This window comes from Mesoplodon densirostris, chromosome 10 (assembly GCF_025265405.1).
Source record: "Mesoplodon densirostris isolate mMesDen1 chromosome 10, mMesDen1 primary haplotype, whole genome shotgun sequence".
NCBI lineage: Eukaryota > Metazoa > Chordata > Mammalia > Artiodactyla > Ziphiidae > Mesoplodon > Mesoplodon densirostris.
Window position 1 is genome coordinate 28606802 of NC_082670.1, and position 22753 is coordinate 28629554.

A 22753-nucleotide genomic window follows, 5' to 3' on the forward strand; every position below is an offset into this window, starting at 1 on the left:
AGACTCCTTGAGGTCACAGCTGACACTGACAAGCAGGTAATGAGTACTGATCCACAAAGCAAAACCAGGAGATATCCCAGAAGTCTAACTTCTGACACTCAAGGTTTCCTGGCTTAAATTATTTCTACAACTTAAAATATCTTAGCAGAAAGAAATTTATTAACTCTTTAAGGGCAAAAATTAAAATTTAACTTTCCAGGTAAGTCCAAGGTAAACATTAACATGATGTATATAATAATGCCTCGAATTTAAATTTGTGGTATGAAAAACAGGATGTAAAGGGAAGAGGGGGTACAAATAATTCAGTTTAAATCATTTTCTATAGAAAACAGTCTTTAAAATATCTACCAAATCCCTAAAAGTGGAAGGCGGTTAGGAAAGAGTTATAGGAAAGAAATGTACTTCTCACAGTAGATACTTTCTATACTGTTTGAATTTTGTTTCAACCTGTATTACTTCACTGATTTTTTTTTTAATAAAGAATTTGATGTGCCCACAAATTGTCCTAGGGCATTTAGAGAAAGGTGTTAGTTGTGTGAGTACACACTAAATCTAAATCCTTACATGTCTTTTCTAGCATTACCTATTGAACTATTTCTCTAACTCAATCAATATAGTCTACATGGGATTCAAAATATTATCAAAAATAACCCAAACCTCAGAACAAATTGCTGTTAATCAGTGTGTACAGTTAATGTCTGACAGTATGTAATAAAAAAGGTACTAAGATGTATCACAAATAACTATAGACAACTTCGATGTTTCATATATTGTTTTTGTTGTAATTCCCAATAAGTTATCTTCCATTTAGTATTCTGATATCAGCAAGAGTTGTTTCTCCTCTAACGTGTTTCCAATTAATGAAAGTAAATCAAGCACCAAACGTTCTTCTGATATAAAGCTAGCTTCCTGAACTGTTCTACTAGAGTCACCAATACATCTCCTAATACTTGAAAACATCACTGAGGTTTATCTAAGCAAACTAACAGTTTTCATAAAGTAAGGAATTTACATAAAATCAAATTGTCATTTCCTTCATTCAAATAATATCCTTTATATGGAGATAGTGGAATAAGATTTTAAAACTAATCAGAATGTGATATTTAAAAAACAAACAAAAAAGAATCACTGAGACCATTCCAAGGTAGCCATCTCATCATCATCTTATTCCCCATATTACTACTTAAGTTTTCTTTAAAAGTACCTTTTAAAAGATGTTATATAAGTTTAAAGATTTAATGTCTACTTAACCATTTAACCTATGAAATCTAGAAATAAAATGAAAACAAACATTTTGAACGCAAGATAAGTTGTCAAACTGCGTAATATTTAAGAAAAAAGAGGTGCAATGATTTAAATTTTTTTCTAAACGAGTAAAAAAACTGCTAGAAATTTAAGTCAAAACAAAGAAAAAACAACCAAATGATTTTTATTCACTTATCAGATTAAGTGTGAATAACTTTTGTTTCCTTGTTCCTTATTATATCAAAAAGCCTAAAACACATTATTAAGCTCCGAGAACTCTTCAAAAGGGACCAAAATTCCACTTTAAATTTAAAAATATAAGGAACAGCAATTCACTTACCAGCACCTGAGACATCTTCTGTAAACATACTCACTTATTTTTTAAAGCACTAAAGTAAAAACACTGTAACAATAACAGATCATATAATAACCTGTAGCACCTCCAGAATCAGTATAAAGCTCATAAAAAAGCTGCTTCAAAGCTCAAACGTTGGGCTTCCCTGGTGGCACAGTGGTTAAGAATCTGCCTGCCAATGTGGGGGGACACAGGTTCAAGCCCTGGTCCAGGAAGATTCCACATGCCGTGGAATAACTAAGCCCGTGCACCACAACTACTGAGCCTGTGCTCTACAGCCTGCAAGCCACAACTACTGAGCCCGCATGCTGCAACTACTGAAGCCCCTGTGCCTAGAGCCCGTGCTCTGCAACAAGAGAGGCCACCACAATGAGAAGCCCGCACACCGCAATGAAGAGTAGCCCCCGCTCGCCGCAACTAGAGAAAGCCCGTGCACAGCAACGAAGACCCAACGACCCAACACAGGCATAAATAAATAAATAGATAGATAGATAGATAAATGAATGAATGAATGAATGAATGAATCCTGTGAAGCAACAGCTAGGAATTTAACTGAGAATGCTTACCTTAACAAAATTATCAGGAAACATTCCTCTTCTCCCATTTAGTTCTCCTTCTAGCCATCCTTCCTCCTGTAGTTTTCTCACATTCCTGATGATTTCCCCAACTCGAATAGTTAACTCATCATCATGTATAGCATCATAGTCATACTCCACAATATAGTCAACTAAAAAAAAAAGAAAGAAACATCTAAAGCTTAATTCATGAAATACTATTAACCATGTTAATAAACTTAAAACTAAGGAAACTGTTTAGCAATGATAATATTACAAAGGTACCATCAAAGCTTACCTCAGTTTTAAATATTTGGCTATGTCAGCAGATTTCTTGATTGCCTGAGTATAATGCACAGTACCAGTTTTAAGCAGGAACCTCAACACAACGTGCAATTTACATCGTCACTTATTTTTCCAGTCAGCTAGAGATCCTTTGTGACAAACTCTAAGGTGGTTCCCACGATCCCCATCTCTTCTTCTTTTTTTTTTTTTTTTTTGCATTATGCGGGCCTCTCACTGCTGTGGCCTCTCCCGTTGCGGAGCACAGGCTCCGGACGCACATGCCCAGTGGCCATGGCTCATGGGCCTAGCCGCTCCGCGGCATGTGGGATCTTCCCAGACTGGGGCACAAACCCGTGTCCCCTGCATCGGCAGGCGGACTCTCAACCACTGTGCCACCATGGAAGCCCCCCATCTCTTGATATTCATGTCCTTATGTAATTCTCTCTTCTTAAGTGTGAACATGACCTATGACTGACTTCTAACCAACAGAATATGACAAAGAGGATGGATCTGTATGTGATTACATAAGATTGTAACATCCACCTTGCTAGGAAACTCTGTCACTTGCTGGCTCTGAAGATGCAAGATGCTTTATTGAGCTGGCCTACGGAGAGGGCCGCATGCAAGCAACTGAGGAGGTCTCTGCCTGACAGCCAGCAAAAAACTGAGGCCCTCAGTCCAACAGCCCACAGGGAACTGAATGATGCCAACAACCACGTGAACTTGGAAGCAGATCCTTCCCCAGTTGAGAACCCAGCCCTGATCAATACACTGACTGCAGCCTTGTGAAGGACTCAGCCATGCCCAGACCGGTGAATCACAAAAACTGTGAGATGATAAATGTATATTGTTTTAAGTTACTAAGTTTGTGGCAATATTTTTCACAGAACAGTAGAAAATGAATACGCCCTGAAATGAAGACTCTTAAGGATCCATTTCACCTCTTTTAAATATAAGATTTTAGGTTACAGGACATCATATACACATAGCATTAACATTTTCACTAGCCATACCTCCATTCATCTTTTCTTCCTCCTATAAAAATGATAAGAAAAAAGCTCACTCACACACACACACACACACACACACACACACACACACACACACACACTACAACCAAAAAAAAGGAAAGGGAGTATGGGCAGACACTGCTGGCTGCCAAACCAACAGCCATTCCCACACTGACTCCTCTCCCTTCTTCCTTTATCACTGAACCTTGATTTTGTTCAGGTATATGGAGACCCTGTACTTTTACAAATGAGGCTTCTCTCTCAGTCCTAGGGGGTTAAATCTTAACTATTCTAGACCAGCACTTCTCAAATACTAACGTACAATCAAGTCATCCTGCTGACTTGGGAATCTTGCTTAAATGCAGACTGACTGAGTAGGTCCCAGGATACTAACACTGCAGGTCAAAGAGGCAAAGGTCTAAAGATAGTTGAAATAGTTAGTTAATAGACAGTTAATTCCATTCATATTCTCTCTCTCTCTCTCTCTCTCTCTCTCTCACACACACACACACACACACACACACACAGACACAGAGACTGGTTTTCAAATACACATGCGATGGATCGACTGACCAATACAATGTAACCAGGGGTTCTGGGAAGGTTTCATTTGACCTTATAAACAAAACACAAGGAAGGAATGTACTCCTGCAGACTCTGGATGTTCTTCAGTGAGAATGTAATGGACAAAACTGCTACAACTAGTTGAGACAAGAAAAACAGCAGATCTGATTAGAAGAGAAGAAAGATGAAAATGGCCTGAATCTTTGCTAGATTCATTAAACTGCTAAGTTAACCAACCCTTTATCTCCAATACCTTTAGATTTCTTGTTATAGAAGTAGTTTTTTCTTAACTTTTAAATAAATTCTAGATGGGATTGTATTTGCAGCTGAAAACATCCCAACCTGAGAAGGGAACTAGTGAGAAATTTTTTAAATTTGTGAAAATGGATCCATAACTGATAAAGCCAGAAGCCCAGAGAACTTAAGGAAACTATAACTGAGACATCAAACTGTTCTCCAGAACCCCAAAAAGGCTAGAAATACAGAAAAGGAGTGCTCATAGGAAATGTAGAACTGAAAACAGGGAAATTAATACCTGTATGGAAGAGCTGACACTCATTATCAATCACAATAACTCTGAGACAATAATGCTATACAGGCAGGTATTTTTTTCAAAGGTAAAAAACTAAAGGGTTCATCTCAGACACACACACACACACACACACACACACACACAAAATAGTTTGGGGAAACTAGTATGGTTTCTTAGAAAATGTGATGGTTTCTTAGAAAAATGACTACTGATTTCCAGAATTTAGAGGTCTCCAGAGCAATGGGCAGCTCCCAACTTACTAATTCTGAAATAAAACTTAAGTCCTACCTACATAAACAGAGTTCCCAATTGGCTTTTTATTTATTGTTTATTCATAAATATGAATAGTACACAATAGTTAATCATGAAAGACCATGATAAATTGAAAAATTACTCCTGGATGAAATATACACCCACCTCTCCCCTTCCAGAATTATTCAGTCTTAAAGTTATTAGGTGTAGAAAAGCATAGTGCAGGGAGAGGAGGCCAAGGTTGGGAAGGAGTCTGAGAAGGTGTGAGAAGACGGGGCCAAAAAGAGCAAAGAAGGTATCCAAAGCTGGGGGAGGGGTGGTAGTGATGCTATCAGAGCCAAAGTAGGGTGAGAAGGGTGTCCATCTATGGAGCCTCCCCTAGTGCAGCCTATCAGAACTCTAAGGTAGGGTGAGGAAGGCATTCATGCAGAGGCAACATGATATGGTGTGCCAGCACCCAATCACAGTGGTGAGGGCATCCAAGCTGATGGCAGCTTAATGAGAAATATCAGAGGCCAAATGGTGTTGGGGGTAGGGCCAGATTTCCATGCAGAGATGTGGGAGGGTGGAGGCAACCTAGAGTGGGGACTAACAGCCCACACAGAAGAAAAGAGTGTCCATATAAGGGTGGGGTGACAGCAGAGATGGAAGACTGATTACATCCAGGGGAATTAATCAAATAAGTAAATATATTAAGGATAATGGAAGCCAAGTTTCTCTATGAAAGGGAGTTACAAATATAAAGGGAAAAGGCTTCATTTGATCCTGTGATGTTAAACGGGAATGAGAAGTATCATCATGAACTCATGGTTTTCAATACGTAGACATTCACATATATATAAAACACACACACACAAGCTCTGTCCACTGAAAGGGCCTGAAACTACAACATTCCAATGGCAATGAGCAAACCTAATGCCGAGATCTTCTAAAAACCATTTTCTACTGAAAGGAACCAGGAATCCTTGGGAAGATAGGCAATTCCAGGGCTAAGGCAGGAAAAGTACAAAATAAGCCTGAAACATGGTGTTGTGGCAGAAAGCAAACAAGTTCTCAAAAAAGATAAGGTGATGCCAAAGGACACAGAGAGTGATATCAGAACGGCTCCTACTCACCAAATCAGGACAATCTGAGCATCAAAGTAAATAATGACTGTAATAGAATATACCCCACTGACTAAAGTAAGAAACCAAAAATAAATGTTAACTTCTTAAATTTTATAACTGAATTGTGATTAAGTAGGAGAAGATCCTGATTGTAGAAAATACTAAAATATTCAGGAGAAAGGCATAAGTCAGGAAAAAATTCTTTGTACTGTACTTTAAACATTTCTACACCTTAATGTTTAAAAATTAAAAAGGATTTAAACACGTACAAATTTTTATCTTCAAGAGATGTAATAAAGTTCATAAAATCAGAACAGAATGCTATGAAAAAAGAAATGAGAAAATAAAAAGCATATGGAAATACATCTTCCAAAATGTCTTTTTTTTTTTTTTTTTTTTTGCAGAGGTGGAGACAAACCCAAAAACCTTTACAAAAAAAGGTAAAGGAAAGAGACATAAAGAAAATATGAAAGCAAATATGACACAGATGATCAATCCAGACAATCCAACATCCAATTAACAGTTCTAGGGGGGAAAAAAAGAGAAAAATAGAGAATAGACAATGAAATAATATAAGAAAATATTCCAAAGCTATATGAAACATAACTTCAAATAGAAAGAGGTCTGTGAGAGTCCAGTACAATGAACAAGTAAAAAAGTAAGTACTCACATCTAGGTGAAATTTCACAACAAAGATAAACATATCCTAGAAAGCTCTCTGAGAGAGTTCCATCTACAAAAGAATGAGAATCATATTAGGAGACTTCTCATTGGCAATACCAGATTCTAGAAGAAGAAAAATAAAAAGGCAAAGCCACTTAAGTACTGAAGGAAAATGAATTCCATACTCAGTCAAATCAACAGACAAGTATAGGTTATAACATTTTCACACAGACAAGGACAAAGAAAATTAACTCCTACATATGCAATTACATGATGTTATCTAGTAAGAACCAAAACAGAGGAGGATACAAAATTCAAGAAATAGTGGAGCCAGGCTTAGAGTGAGAAAAGTTCTAAGATAGCAATTGTGCAACAAATCTAAGGAACAAACAGTCTAGATTAAGCAGGAGACAGAAAGTTCTAGGAGGTATTTGGTGGCAAAAAGAAATGAGAGACAGACTGTGAAATTTTATACTATCCTGAAGAATCTAGAACTCAAAGAGACAATACAGCTAGATAAGGAGAGGAAAAACTAAAGATGATTACTAACTCCTGTAAAGGCAAAGAGCTATACAATGTTGAAAATATAATCATCATATATACTACTTGGCTGCACAGTGAAAAATATTTCCACGGTCATAATAAAAATAATAACTAGTTTCTGAGTTAACATTGAAAATCAATCTCTAACAAAACAAAAAGACTAAACTATGGTTACAGAAGAAAATATAAATGTTAACAAGCCTTCACATTATAGTATAAAGTAAAGATTAGGGAGGTTGAAAAAGAGAAGGATAGAGGTACTAATATCTTCACCATACAAAGTGCTAAGTCCAGAAATACTATCTTACTTGCTGAAAAGAAAAATAAGAGTATAACTATATACTCAGAATTTAGAAAGGTAACCAAGAGAGAAATAAAACCATATTGAGATAAATGGAAAACAGATATGAGATTACAATAAGCTAAATCGTTACCTATCATATCAGAAGGTTAAAAAATGAAAGTATCAAATCAAAAAACAGCTATAGAAACTTGGGAAACTTGTTATTTAGAAATACAAAAGCCAAAAAAATTAAAACTGAAAGATAAGATAGTTCAAAGTTGTTTCCCTCTAAAGAATGGGAATAGAAGTAGAGAACAGTGAGGCAAGGAAATGCTGTTTTTTCATTTTAAGTCTTTTAATACTTTTGTATTTTTATAGCATATGCAGATACTATTTGGATAAGATTTTATTTTTTTAAAAAAAGCACTAAGTATTAAAGTGGCTTGTCCAATATTATTGCAAATATGTTTATAACTCATGATTCTATGTGTTATGATTAAAAAGTTTACTGAGTCAAAGATAATTTATTTCTCCTAAAGAAAACACCATATGGTAAATAAGGTTAAATTCTTGCCCTTTTAAACATTCATAATTAGGCTTGCAATACAATGTTAAATAAGAAAGGTTATAAAACATAGGTATAGTAACAACGTATTTTTGTAAAAAAGGAAGAAACAAAAATATGCATAGAAAAATATAAAGAGTTACATTCCAAAATGTTAATGGATGCCTGAAGGGATCTAAGATGCTGTTTGTTATCTCCTTTCTTTCATCTTTAGTAAAGAATTAAAAGGGGTGGGTAGGTTGGGAGTTTGGGATTGACATGTATACACTGCTATATTTAAAATAGATAACGAACAAGGACCTACTGCACAGAGGAATCTGCTCCGTATTCTGTAATAACCTAAATGAGATAAGTATCTGAAAAAGAACAGATACTGAATCACTTTGCAGTATACCTGAAACTAACACAACACTGTTAATCAACTATACTCCAATATTTAAAACAAAAAAGAATTAATCTCAGCCAAAAGAGAGGGTAGGAATTGGCCTCATCCTGATCTCTAGGAAGAGTGTTTTTGTTTATTTAAGGACTCTGGAGTTCCTTAGGCACCTCTGTTTACCTGAGGACTTTACCAAACAAGGTCATTATCTTGGGGGCTTCACACCATGCAGCATCTGTTCTACCTCTGGAAGGGCTAGACACTAAAGGTCAGTCACATGGGCAGTCAACTACATCTTCTCTATAAAACTCTGGACACCAAGACTCAAGTGAGCTTATCTGGTTGGCAATACTCTGCATGTTGTCATACATCATCACCAGGAGTTAATGCTGTTCAAGACTTCAGAGAGAGAGAATGACATCACACCTGGAACCTTCCTGGACTCTGTCTCATGCTTCTCTCCCCTTGGCCAATTTCTTGCGGTACGCGGGCCTCTCACTGTTGTGGCCTCTCCCGTTGCGGAGCACAGGCTCCGGATGCGCAGGCTCAGCGGCCATGGCTCACGGGCCCAGCCACTCTGCGGTATGTGGGATCCTCCTGGACCGGGGCACGAACCCATGTCCCCTGCATCGGCAGGCGGACCCTCAACCACTGAGCCACCAGGGAAGCCCACCTTGGCCAATTTTAATCTGTATCCTTTTACTATAATAAACCATACCCAAGAGTATAACAGTTTTCAATGAGTTCTGCAAGCCCTTCCAGCAAATTGCCAAACATGAGGGCAGTCGTGGGAACCCCCCAAATCTGCAGTTGTCAGAAGTGAGGGCATTCTTATAAACAATAACCCACACCTTGGCATTTTTCTACAATAAACATATAATAATTGGGTAAAAATAAGTTACTAAAAAAACACTGATGCTCACTAGACAGTATGTAACAATTGTATTTACAGAAAAGTTAAAACTGTTTAAATAAAAACTCATTTAATTCATGAGTTTGCTATACAAACTAGCATGCAGGCCATCATTCCAAGAATCATCACCCTCCATATTGTGCAAACTCAAAGAACTCATTCTTTCATTGAAAACTGGTACATTGCAAAGCAAATTAAACGTTTATATTTCAAACTAAACAAAACTCTTCCACTATTTAAAACAATTGTGTTTGACTGACTAATTCTCTTCACTTTAAGTGCTTGCTTAAAGTAAAGAAATAAATGTTGACGAAAAACATTTGGGAGGAAAAAAGAAAAAAAGAAGATAATGTGTACATCCTGAAAAACACTCTAGGATGTATAAGGTATACAGACCCTTGTCTATCACTAATGGCTCTTTCTACCTGACCTACTCTCTATGAAACCGATCATTTAAGATTACACATTTTGTTTGTGGATTATTCATCTTTCATTTCAAATGTGACTACCAATGAAAGAGAAAGTAAAATTTAAATTACTTTAGCTACTTAACAGTTTATTTTTATAGTGTGAAGAAAGCAACCCAAATTAATCACATATCACATTTTAGGATTTATGTGATCTGCAGGGTAATAAAGATTTTAAAATATGGCATCAAAAAAGACTCAAAATAAAAGAACACTCTATAATTTGGACCAACCCTCACAGGAAGACAACTAAAAAAGCAGGACGAAATATAAAAATCACCTTCTTAGACAGACTAAATTACTAAAAATATATGTTATCAGGTGAAACTGAAGTGAGAACTGGAACCCAGAGAATTAACTACGATACTGGGGCTACTTTCACTCTGGAAAGTATTTTCCAATTCTAAAGACATGACAGAGGCTAAGCGGCACTTTCAGCAGCTTTGCCGTTCTAGGATTTGAGAGTGGAGTTCAGCAACTATCGAGGGTGGTAACTCTGAGAATCTACATGAACACTTTGGGAAAGGACCCTAAATAACTGCACCCAAGCACCGCAGCCCAGTTTAATGTTATGTGGATGACTCAGGAAACCTCATACCATTCAAGTAGTTCAAGACAAAAGAGAAGTAACCAGAATCCTCTCTGGGAGAAGATAACCTAGACATAAAATTATGTCAAGATATATTTTTAGTCTACAACATCCAGAGACAAGGAAACATAACCAGGCATGTAAAATGCAAAAACATCATAAATAAGTACCTAGAGAAACAAGAAACAACAGAAACATTTCAATGAACTCCATATACTGAACTTATCAGACACAGACTTTAAAACAATAACATTTACCATGTTCAAAGATATAAATTACAGATTGAAAAACTGACACAAAGCTCAGTACTGCAAATAGTGAGAAAACAAACTTGAACCACATAGGTATTCTAGAACTGAGAAAGACAATAACCAAAAAAAGAAACTCAGTGGATGAGTTTAAAAGTATATTACATACAGCTTCAGAAAACTAGCTAAAGGGCAGACAGGTAAATATCAACAAAAACTAACCAAAATGCAGTCAAGAGGGACAAAAATATAGATGAGAATGTAACAGACATAGAAGATATACTAAAACAGTCTACCATGTTTAATTGGAGTCCCAGAAGGAGAAAATAAAAACTATCTGAAAAGTTAATAGCTATGAACTCACCAAACTGATAAAAGACATCAACCCATGAAGTCAAGAAGTCTAAGCAATTCCAAACGGAATAAATAAAAAGAAATCTGCCACTCAACATAGTAAAATCACAAAATATCAAAGAGGGAAAAAAATATATCTTAGAAGAGACACATTTTTAAAAGGTTACCAAAGAAGCAACACTTAAATGGGCTTCTCAGCAGCAACAGCAGGAGCCAGAAAGCAGCAGTTTTGTATTTTCAAAATGCAGAAAGAAAATAACTGCAAATCGTAAAGTCTGTACCAGAGAAAATATTCTTCAAAACAAAAGCAAAAAGATAAGCATGGGCATCATCAGAAAATCTACAAACAACAAATGCTGGAGAGGGTGTGGAGAAAAGGGAACCCTCTTGCACTGTTGATGGGAATGTAAATTGATACAGCCACTATGGAGAACAGTATGGAAGTTCCTTAGAAAACTAAAAATGGAATTACCATATGACCCAGATATCCCAATACTGGGCATATACCCAGAGAAAACCATAATTCAAAAAGACACATGCACCACAATGTTCATTGCAGCACTATTTACAATAGCCAGGTCATGGAAGCAAACTAAATGCCCATTGACAGACAAATGGATAAAGAAGATGTGGTACATATATACAATGGAATATTACTCAGCCGTAAGAAAGAACGAAATTGGTTCATTTGTAGAGACGTGGATGGATCTAGAGACTGTCATACAGAGTGAAATAAGTCAGAAAGAGAAAAACAAATATAGTATATTAATGTATATATGTGCAATCTAGAAAAATGGGACAGATGAACCAGTTTTCAAGGCAGAAATAGAGACACAGATGTAGAACAAACATATGGGCACCAAGTGGGCAAAGTGACGGCGGCGGGGGGTGGTGGTGAGATGAACTGAGTGATTGGGACTGACATGTATACACTAACATGTATAAAATAGACAACTAATAACAACCTGCTGTATTAAAAAAAAAAAAAGACAAGCAAAAAGCAGAGTTTGCCACACTGAAAGAAACTCTGAAGGTGTTTTCTGAGCACAGCAGGAAAAGGGGAACACATCCAATATCCAGAAAGAGATGCACAAAGGAAAGAAAAGTAAAAGAGTGGTAAATATATAGGCATATAAACACTGAGTAAAATAAGAAAAAATTAACTCAAAATGGATTAAAGACTTAAACTTAAAACTTGAAACCACAAAACTCCTAGAAGAAAACATAGGCAGTAAGCTCCTTGTCACTGGTCCTGGGGATGATTTTTTGGATTTGACATCAAAAGGAAAGGCAACAAAAGGAAAAATAAACAAATGGAACTACATCAAACTAAAAACTTCTGCACAGAAAGGAACCCATCAACAAAATGAAAAGATGACCTACAGAATGGGAGAATATATTTGCAAATCATATATCTTATAAGGGGTTCGTAAGAACTCATACAACTTAATAGCAAAAGAAAAAACCAGTCTGATTTAAAAATAGAGAATCAGAATAAACATTTTTCCAGAGAATCCATATGGATAGTCAACTGGTACATGAAAAGATACTTAACATCACTAATCATCAGGGAAATGAAAATCAAAACTTCCAGCTATAAAATAAATAAGTCCTGGGGATGTAATGTACAGCATGGCGACTATAGTTAATAAAACTATATTGCATACTGCAAAGTTGCTAAGAGAGTAAATCTTTTAAAAGTTCTCATCAAAAGAAAAAAAATTAGGGCCTCCCTGGTGGCGCAAGTGGTTGAGAGTCCGCCTGCCGATGCAGGGGATACGGGTTCGTGCCCCGGTCTGGGAGGATCCCATATGCCGCGGAGCGGCTGGGCCCGTGAGCCATGGCCGCTGAGCCTGCGCGTCCGGAGCCTGCGCGTCCGGAGCCTGTGCTCCGCAACGGGGGAGGCCACAACAGTGAGAGGCCCGCATACCGCAAAAAAGAAAAAAAATTGTAACTATGTATGGTGACGGATGCTAACTAGACTTACTGTGGTGATCATTTCTCAAAACATATAAATTTCAAATCATTATGTTGTACACCTGAAACTAATATACTGTTATATGACAGTTACACCCCAACAACAACAACAAAAACATAAATAAGATGAAAAAGGAGGAGGAGGAAGAGGGAGGGGGAGGATGTGGAAATTTTAAGTATTAGGAAGATTAAAATAACAACAGCTATATAAATCAGGAGTTAAAGTATTCTAAGATCCCTGCATGGTACAGAAGGAGAGTAAAGGTAGCAATTAATATTAGATTTTTAAAAGTGAAAAGGGCATGTGGTAATCACTAAAATAATACAGTATAAAAATGCTAGACACAAACAAACAAACAAACAAACCTGACTTGCAGTTTCAGCTCCAACATGGAAGAAGCTTGGAAACTGTCACTCCCACCCTTACAAGAAGAAAGTTAAACAAATGGAAAATCAGTGACTTTCCTTGGACACATCAGAGAATTGAGGACACAGGGCAAACCACCACCTCAAGATACGGAGAGACAGGGATATCCAGAGAGTCACAGCTAAGATCTACTAGATCATCTCAAGTAGAAACCACTGGAGTCATAAACTGGTAAGAACACTGTACTAGCTTCCCAGGGCTGTCATAACAAACTATCACAAACTAGGTGACTTAAAACAATAAAACTATTTTATTCTCTCATAGTTATAGCTTTGGTGGCCAGAGTACAAAATCAAGGTATCATCAGGGTTGGATCTTTCTAAAGACGGATATAGAATTGCTCCACACCTCTATCTTGGCTTCTAGGGGCTGCCAGCAACCTCTGGCATTCCTTGGCTTGCATAATTCCAACCTCTGCCTCCATGGCCCTCCCCTTCTGTGTCTGTCTCAAACCTCTTTCTCCTTACTCTTCATAAATACACCAGTCACTGGATTTATGGCCAATCCTAAATCTAGGGTATCATCTTAAGATCCTTAGCTACATCTGCAAAGACTCTATTTCCAAATAACATCACATTCATACATACCAGGACTTAGAACTTAGACATAACATTTTGGGGGCAAAAAGTCAATCTACTACAAAAACTGAAAACAAAACCTTTGATGAATTGCTGGAGGCTAAATATGGACTAGCATGAGAGTAGAAAAATTCTGGGGGCCACAGTCTCAGGGGAGCCCCCACCCTTTTGTGGGTTTTACTTCCAGGAACCCCACCAGGTTCTCACAATGAAGAGCCTATAAAGATCTCCTTGTGGTTCTGGCAGAGAGGTAAGGGAAAGTAATTCATTGTGAAATAACCAGTACCCAAAACACAGACCTACTCTCCAGGAAAAAGACTCCACCAGGTCCTGATCCCACCTGTGGAAAGGGTATAAGGGCATTTCTCTGATTCCAGTCCCCTCTTACCTTTCTGTCTCACATGGAGAGGTGAGGGGTGGGGAAATAAGAAAGACATCACAGTCCCAGGACACAGACCCACCAGTAGTTTGAGATTTAATTGTAAGATTATAGGATGCTTCCTCTTCCCAGCACCTTACAACCATACCCATGGGGCTCCATTATAATAAGTTAACTACCACTGAAAGAGTTACATGATGCAGATTCTATCTGAGAAGGAGTTCTTAGGTAAACCCAAAGACAGCAGGGGAGACAAAAATAAGGACACTAAAGGAATTTGATGCCTCTGGCACCTACAGCTAGAACAAATATTAAAAACAGTACACTCCTAGCCAGATTAATATAAAACCTTATACTAGGGACTTCCCTGGTGGTCCAGTGGTTAAGAATCTGCCTTCCAATGCAGGGGACGCAGGTTCTATTCCTGGTCAGGGAACTAAGACCTCACATGCTGCAGGGCAACAAAGCCCGCAGGCTCTAGAGTCCGTGTGCCACAACTAGAGGGCTTACGTGCCGCAACTACTGAGCCCGCATGCCACAACTAGAGAGAAGCCCGCATGCCACACAGAGATCCTGCATGCTGCAACTAAGACCCAATGCAGCCAAATAAAAAAATTAAAAAAAAAAAAAACCCTCACACTAAAGACCTATTGATCTCAGCTCCTTTTACCTAATACATCATGTCCAATTTTCAACAAAAAATTACATGTCACGCTTTTAGAAGGCAAGAACACAGAGCCAGACTCAAGTATACATGCATTTTGAAATCAAACAGGGAATTGTAAATAACTATAATATATGTTATGGGTGATAATGGAAAAAAACAGATAACATGCAAGAACAGATGTATAAGGTAAGCAGATAGAGACTCTAAGATAAACAATCAAGAGGAAATGCTAGAAATCAAAAAACACTGTAACAGAAATAAAGGATGCCATTGGTGGGCTCATCTACCAACTAGACACCACAAAGGACAGATTCAAGAAGCTTGAAGATAGGTCAACAGAAACTTCTCGAACTAAAATACAAAAATAATAATTTTTGAAAAAACAAAACAGAACATCCAAGAACTGTCGAACAATTTCAGAAGATATAGGGACTCCCCTGGTGGTGCAGTGGATAAAACTCTGCGCTCTCAATGCAGGGGGCCTGGGTTCAATCCTTGGTCAGGGAACTAGATCCCACATTCATGCCACAACTAAGAGTTCACATGCCACAACTAAGGAGACTGTGTGCCACAACTAAGGAGCTGGCAAGCCACAACTAAGGGTCCCGCAAGTCGCAACTAAGGAGCCCGCCTGCTGCAACTAAGGAGCCCACATGCTGCAACTAAGGAGCCAGCGAGCCACAACTAAGACCCAGTGCAACCAGATAAATAGATATTTTTTAAAAAGATATAACATATGCATAATTGGAATATCAGATAAGGAAGAAGGAAGAAACAAGACAGAAGAAATAAATGAATATTGGTGGAGAATTTTCCAAAATTAGTAACATATACCAAACCACACATTCAGGAAGCTCAAACACAAAGAATGCGGGAAAGTCTACACCTATGCATACCATATTCAAACCAAAGACAGAGAAAAATCTTGAAAGAAGCCATAAGAAAAAAACACCTTACCAACAGAGGAACAGGGATAAGCATTACAGCAGGCTTCTCTTCAGAAACAATCGAGCAAGAAGGAAATAGAGTAAACTACTTAAAGTATTGAAAGAAAAAAACTACCAACTTAAAGTTCTATATTCAGTGAAATTATCCTTCAAAAGTAAAGGATAAAGACTTTCTCACACAAACAAAAAACAAAAATTCATTGCCAATGGACCTGCCATGAAAGAAATGATAACAGAAGTTCTTCAAATAGAAGGAAAATTATACAGGTCAAAAACTCAACCCTATATAAAGAGTGAAGGCAAAGGAATAAATGAAGATAGAACAAAATCTTTCACTTTTCTTATTCCTAATTGATCGAAAAGATCACTGTTTAAAATAATAATAGTAACAATGTATTGGGTGATTTTTAGCATACAGATAAGTGAATGAATGACAGCAATATCATAAAGGACAAAGGGGGAGTTGGGAATACTCTATGGTACCTGCCTTACACATGAAGTGGGGCAGTGTTATTTAAAGGTGAACTTAGATTAGTAATAAATGTATATAGCAAACTCTAGGGCAACTACTAAAAAAACTTTTAAGTATAAAAAGAGAGGACATAAAATGGAATCATATAAAATGTTCAACTGAAACCAGAGAAAACAGAAAAATAGGGAAAAAACAATGAAATCAAAATTGGTTATTTGAAAAGATCAATAAAATTTATAAATCTCTAGGAAGACTGATCAAGAAGAAAAAAAAAAAAGACCCAGATTACCAATATGAAGAACAAAAAAAGGAATATCACCAGAGACTTCACATTAATTTTAAAAATAATAAGGGAAAACTATAAACAAGATACACATGAAGGGGACTTCCCTGGTGGCGCAGTGGATGAGACTCCACCCTCCCAATGCAGGGGGCCTGGGTTCGATCCCTGGTCAGGGAACTAGATCCCATATGCATGATGCGACTAAGAGTTCACATGCCACAACTAAGGAGCCCACGTGCCGCAACTAAGACCTGGTGCAACCAAATAAATAAATATTAAAAAAAAAAAGATACACATGAAGAAAACCTCAAAGTTTTGGTAGTTTGGTAGTTTGATATAATCTGAATAACTATTTTTTAAATTGAGTTTGTAGCTTAAAAACCTTCCAAAAAAAGAAATCCCAAGGCCCAGATGTTTTCCCTGGCAAATTCTACCAAACATTTAAAGAAGAAATCTGCCAATTCTACACGGTGAGATACTACTATACACCTATTAGAATGACTAAAATACCACGAAGATGTGAAGCAACTGACACTCTAATATATTGCTAGTGACAAAAAAAAAAAAAAAAGGTATAGACACTCAGGAAAAGAGTTTGGCAGTTTCACATAAAGTTAAACATACACTATGACTCCTAGCTACTCATACTCTGGAGAAGTAAAACTTACGCTGACATAAAAACCTATGCACAAATGTTTACAGCGGCTCTGTTCTCAACTGCCACAAACTAGAAAAATCCCAATGCCCTTCAATGGACAAACGGACTAAAAAAAAAAAAAAAAACTGGTACAGTCATACAATGCAATACTACCCATAGGAAGTGCCTCTGGTAATGCTGGAAATGCTCCCAAGAAACAGAGAAAAGGCTGAATTGCTTGATAGGTATCAATACCACTGATTGAGGTCTGCAGCTGCAGTTGACAGCCATTTCAAGATAACTGAATCCAGGGTAAGAACTATTGTTAAATTAATAAAGAAAAAAGAAAGAAAGAAAAAAAGGAAATTTGTGAAGCTGTCACTGCAGCTGTGCCAGCATAGCAAAAACCATGAACTTTTAATTTCATACTGAAAATACAAGTTTTAATTAAGGATTGCTATAAGACTATAGACTCTAATAAGATTCAAGAAAAAAAGCAAAGTCATTACATGACAATTTAAAGCAAGAGGAAGGTGAAGGATAGAAAGCTGGAGAATTTAATGCCAGCAAAGGATGGTTTGTTAATTTTAGAAAGAGGTTTGGCTTTAAAAATGCCAAGATAACAGGAGAAACAGCTTCTGCTGACCAAGAGACAGCAGAAGAGTTCCCAAATGCCATTAAGAAAATAATTTAGGAGAAAGGATATCTGTCTGAAAAGGTTTTTAATGCAGACAAAGGTGCCCTATTCTGGGGAAAAAAAAAGTCACAAAGGACATTTATTAGTGAAAAAAAAGAGAGAGAGAGAAGCGACCACCAAGATTTAAGGCAGGAAGGGACAGGCTAACACTACTGTTTTGTGCAAATGCAGTCGGGTTTATGCTCAGGATTACTCTCATCTATAAAGCTGCTAACTCCTGAGCCTTGAGGAAAAAGATTAAACACAAGCTGCCAATCTTTTGGTTATAAAACAAGAAGGCCTGGATAAGAGTGCAATCCAGAAAAAGGACTGGGGACTTCCCTGGTGGCGCAGTGGTTAAGAATCCACCTGCCAATGCAGAGGACATGGGTTTGAGCCCTAATCCGGGAAGATCCCACATGCCGCGGAGCAACTAAGTCCATGTGCCACAACTACTGAGCCTGCACTCTAGAGTCCGCAAGCCACGACTACTGAAGCCCGCGTGCCTAGAGCCCATGCTCCGCAACGAGAGAAGCCACCACAATGAGAAGCCTGTGCACCGCAATGAAGAGTAGCCCCCGCTCGCTGCAACTAGAGAACGCCGGGGCACAGCAACAAAGAGGAAAGAAAGGAAGGAAGAGAGGGAGGGAAGGAGGGAGGGAGGGAGGGAGAAAGCAAGAAAGCAAGCAAGCAAGCAAGAAATCTTGCCAGTAAAGGACTACTTTTTTTTTTAACATCTTTATTGGAGTATAATTGCTTTACAGTGTTGCGTTAGTTAATAACGTATATACTAACATACGTATATATGCATACGTATATCCCCATATCCCCTCCCCCTCATGCGTCTCCCTCCCACCCTCCTTATCCCACCCCTCTAGGTGGTGGCAAAGCACTGAGCTGATCTCCCTGTGCCAAGCAAGGACTACTTTTTAAAGTTCTTTTGATATTGGACAATGTCCCCTGGCCACCCAGAACCCCATGAGTTCAACAACAAAGGCATCAGAGTTACCTACTTGTCCCTGAACACAATGGCTCCAATTCAGCCTCTAGATCAGGGGGTCAAAGGACCTTTAAGGCTCATCGCACATAGTACTCTACAGAAAAGACTGTCAATACTTATCGAAGAGGACCTCCACAGAGAGATCATGAAAGTCTGTCATGGCACCAATGAAGATGCCACTGTTGTTATTTAAAAAAAAAAAAAAAAGCCGTGAAAGCCATCAAGCCCAAAACAATAAATTCCCACTGGAGAAAACTGTGTCCAGTTGTTGTACATGACTTCACAGCATTTACAACAGAGCCAGTCAAGGAAATGATGAAAGAGTATAGATATGGCAAAAAAAAAGGTGGAGGGTGAAGGGTTTCAAGGTACGAATCTTGCAGAAATTCAAGAACTAACAGACACCACACCAGAGGAATTAACAGAAGACGACTTGAAGGAGATGAACGCTTCCAAAGAAAACAATGAGAAAGATGACATAAAAACAGCAGTGCCAGAAAACAAACTGACAAATTTGTTTATTGATAATCTGGCAGAAGGGTTCTGATTATTCAAGACTGCTTTTGACTTCTTTTACAAGATGGATCCTTCTATGATACAGGCACTGAAACTAAAGCAAACTGTGGAAGAAGGATTGGTACCTACAGAAACATTTTTAGAAAAATGAAAAAGCAAAAAAAGTCACACAAAAATTATATTTCCGGGGCTTCCCTGGTGGTGCAGTAGTTGAGAGCCCGCCTGCCGATGCAGGGGATGCAGGTTCGTGCCCCAGTCTGGGAAGATCCCACATGCCGCGGAGCGGCTGGGCCCGTGAGCCATGGCCGCTGAGCCTGTGCGTCAGGAGCCTGTGCCCCGCAATGGGAGAGGCCACAACAGTGAGAGGCCCGCATACCGCAAAAAAAAAAAAAATTATATTTCCGTAATGTTATACCAAGCATTCCTGCCTCTCCTGCATCCCCTTCTAACTCTTCCGTCTCTGCCACCCAAGCCAGCAAGACCAACTGCTCTTCCTCCACCTCCTCACAGCCTACCCAACGTGAAAAGAAGGGTGAGGACCTTTATGATTATCCACTTTCACTTAATGAACAGTAAATAATCATCATGCCTTACAGTTAATAAACTTGCCTGTTGTGTGTGTCTTCATGTGAAAAATCTCGTAACTGTACAGCAAGAAATGTATGAGACGTTTCTGTGTCATCATCATCATCATCACCTAAGTATTCATCATGTAGAACATCGTGTGCAAGACTTGTATTGAAGTAGAGAGCCAGTCCTTACATAGGCATGGGTGATATTTAATATAAAGTTAATGTCTTAGTTTTCTTACTGTTTTATAACTTGGCTTTCAAAGAATTACATTACCATACAGTACACCTATCTCTCTCATGATTGGAGAAACTGTATATTAGCCTATCATCACAGGTGTTTTTTTTTAATGTAACAATATTTACATACTATATTGTGAATATGACTGCAATATTGTATGCCATAATTTTATAACAATTTATTCACTAGTGTAAAGGCAAGGCTACCATGAAGCAACCATATCAATTATACTAGGCTACCATAAAGCATTAATATTGCTGCTTCTTTATTATCAATGTATGAATCATTATATCTATAAATAAATACGAATTCAATTTTCACATTATCTTTTCATTTTTGATGTCTAGTGTTAGTAATACATATAACATCTACAGTGTTATGTATCATATAAGATAATATTGACGTAGCTACTGATAGACAATTCATCTTGTAAGCCAATGACATAAATTTATATCAATAAATACAGTACAGTACTAATAAATGTATTTTCTCTTCTTTATGATTTTCTTAATAACATTTTCTTTTCCCTAGCTTACTTTATTATAAAAATGCAGTATGTAGCACATATAACATCCAAAATATGTGAAAATAAACTTTATGTTATTTGTAGAGCTCCCAGTCAACAGCAAGCTATTAGTAAAGTTTGGGGGGAGTCAAAAGTTATATGCAGATTTTCAACTTTGCAGGGGGTCAGCGCCCCTAACCCCCGCACTGTTCAAGAGTCAACTGTATATGTGAAGTATGAGCCAAATCTGTAAAATATACTTATTTTTTAAGACCTAAATCACATCAAAATAACTGTTCACTCTGTAGAAGTTTATGGGTCACTTTTGTCATTCTTTATCCTCCCTGTATTTTCTAAACTTCCTAAGATGAACAGTTTTATAATCAGAAAGATGTCACAAACGTTAGTATCCCACAGTGGACTGAATATACAGAATGTTACTGTGGCAGAAGCCCAAATATGCAAAACAGTGTTCCTTATTGTAATGTCACTCTTTCCCAGTGAGGGTTTCATTCCAAGGTGATACAGGAGGGTATCTGATGTTTTGTCCCACAATATACACCAAAACATTTCGCCTAGTTGTAGAGTCAGTTAGAGCCATGTGGGATATGTTTCAACCATAAAGGAATCATTAAAAAGTCATAAATCCCACCCGCCCTACTCTGATAGAATTCTATAATTCTGTTACCAAACCAAACTCAATACAAAAAAGTTAACACCAATTTTCCAATATCACATTATCTTAGAAACCACGGATTCCATAAAACAAGTCATACACAACAAGAAATCCTGACTTACAAATGCACTGTTTTTCAAGTTCCTGACTATGTGCTCAATTTAAAAGTGCTATCTGCCCCTAGCCATCTATTTAATTATAATGTCTATATTTAGATGTAAGAATTGTTAAGTACTTCAGTGTATTTTATAATGTCTTCACATACAATATGCATATATACAATATATACTACAAAAATTATACAAAATGTTCCTCAAAATATTAGAGTAAGTTATAAAGGTTTTGGCAAAAAAAAATGTTCCAGCAGTAAATGTCAGTTCAGTACAATGAATTCCTCCTTAAACAACATTAAATTACTCTTTATTTTGCTCATCTTGCAGAATTATACTGAGTTAACTTTCATAAATTTTATCCACTTTATTTTAACAAAACCTTTATTCGGAAGTCCAACTTTCATTTCAACACAGTCCATGTTTTTTCCAGTAAAATTAACTTATTCATTAAAAATCAGTTTGTTGTAAGAGCTAATTTTATATACATGTTAGAGTAGCATTCTATTTTTAATTTTTCTTAGATAATCAAACTATATTAAAAAACACTAACATCTCATTTATTAGAGCTAAATAAACCAGATCCTTCTGAAGTCAGTAAACTTCAAAATAAATTCATCCTAGATATTTGGGGCTATTTTTGCCAATATATGAATAACCACCCTAATACCAAAGACTGAAATTATATATATTTAACTGATCAGTTCTACCAAGTGATCTCAAAGGGCACTAGCACTTGCATGGTTAACTCATCCAGCAATCCATTTCCAAAGCATCTCAAAAGATTTAATACTTCAAAGAAGCCTCATCAGGATGAGCAATGAAAAATCAACTGGAGCCACAAGAGATTAGAGAATACACAAAGAGATCTGCCAATTCAACATTCTAAAAAGAGATGCTGCAGAGTTGGGTCAGACTCAGCAGCCCAGAGGCATGTGAGAACTTATGAAACTAGGCTGGTTCTTGGAGAGGCTATAAAGTTCCAAGCCTAAAAATCTCAATGAAATGGATAAATTTCTATTTTAAAGAAAAACTAATTACTCAAGAGATTTTTTAAAATCAACAGATCAATAACGCAGGAATAAAATCAGAAAGTGGTCTAAAAAAAATGACCTCAAAAAAAGTTACCAAAAATAGTTTGTTTTAAAGGTTAATCCTTTGTAAACTACTATAGAACACAAAACAA

General features: G+C 37.3%; 1 protein-coding gene across 2 annotated transcripts in view; it reads right to left on the reverse strand.

The window, feature by feature from the left end:
• The window catches only part of CD2AP (CD2 associated protein), a 112963-nt gene that overhangs the window by 74295 nt on the left and 15915 nt on the right, over nt 1–22753 (reverse strand). The window contains exons 2-3 of one of the 2 annotated variants that reach the window (XM_060110607.1): nt 6574–6636; nt 2167–2327 (exon numbers count right to left, since the gene is read on the reverse strand). In XM_060110607.1, coding sequence (XP_059966590.1) covers nt 2167–2327; nt 6574–6636 — 224 coding nt within the window. The remainder of the gene's footprint in view (nt 1–2166; nt 2328–6573; nt 6637–22753) is intronic. The other variant, XM_060110608.1, reaches the window with a different exon arrangement.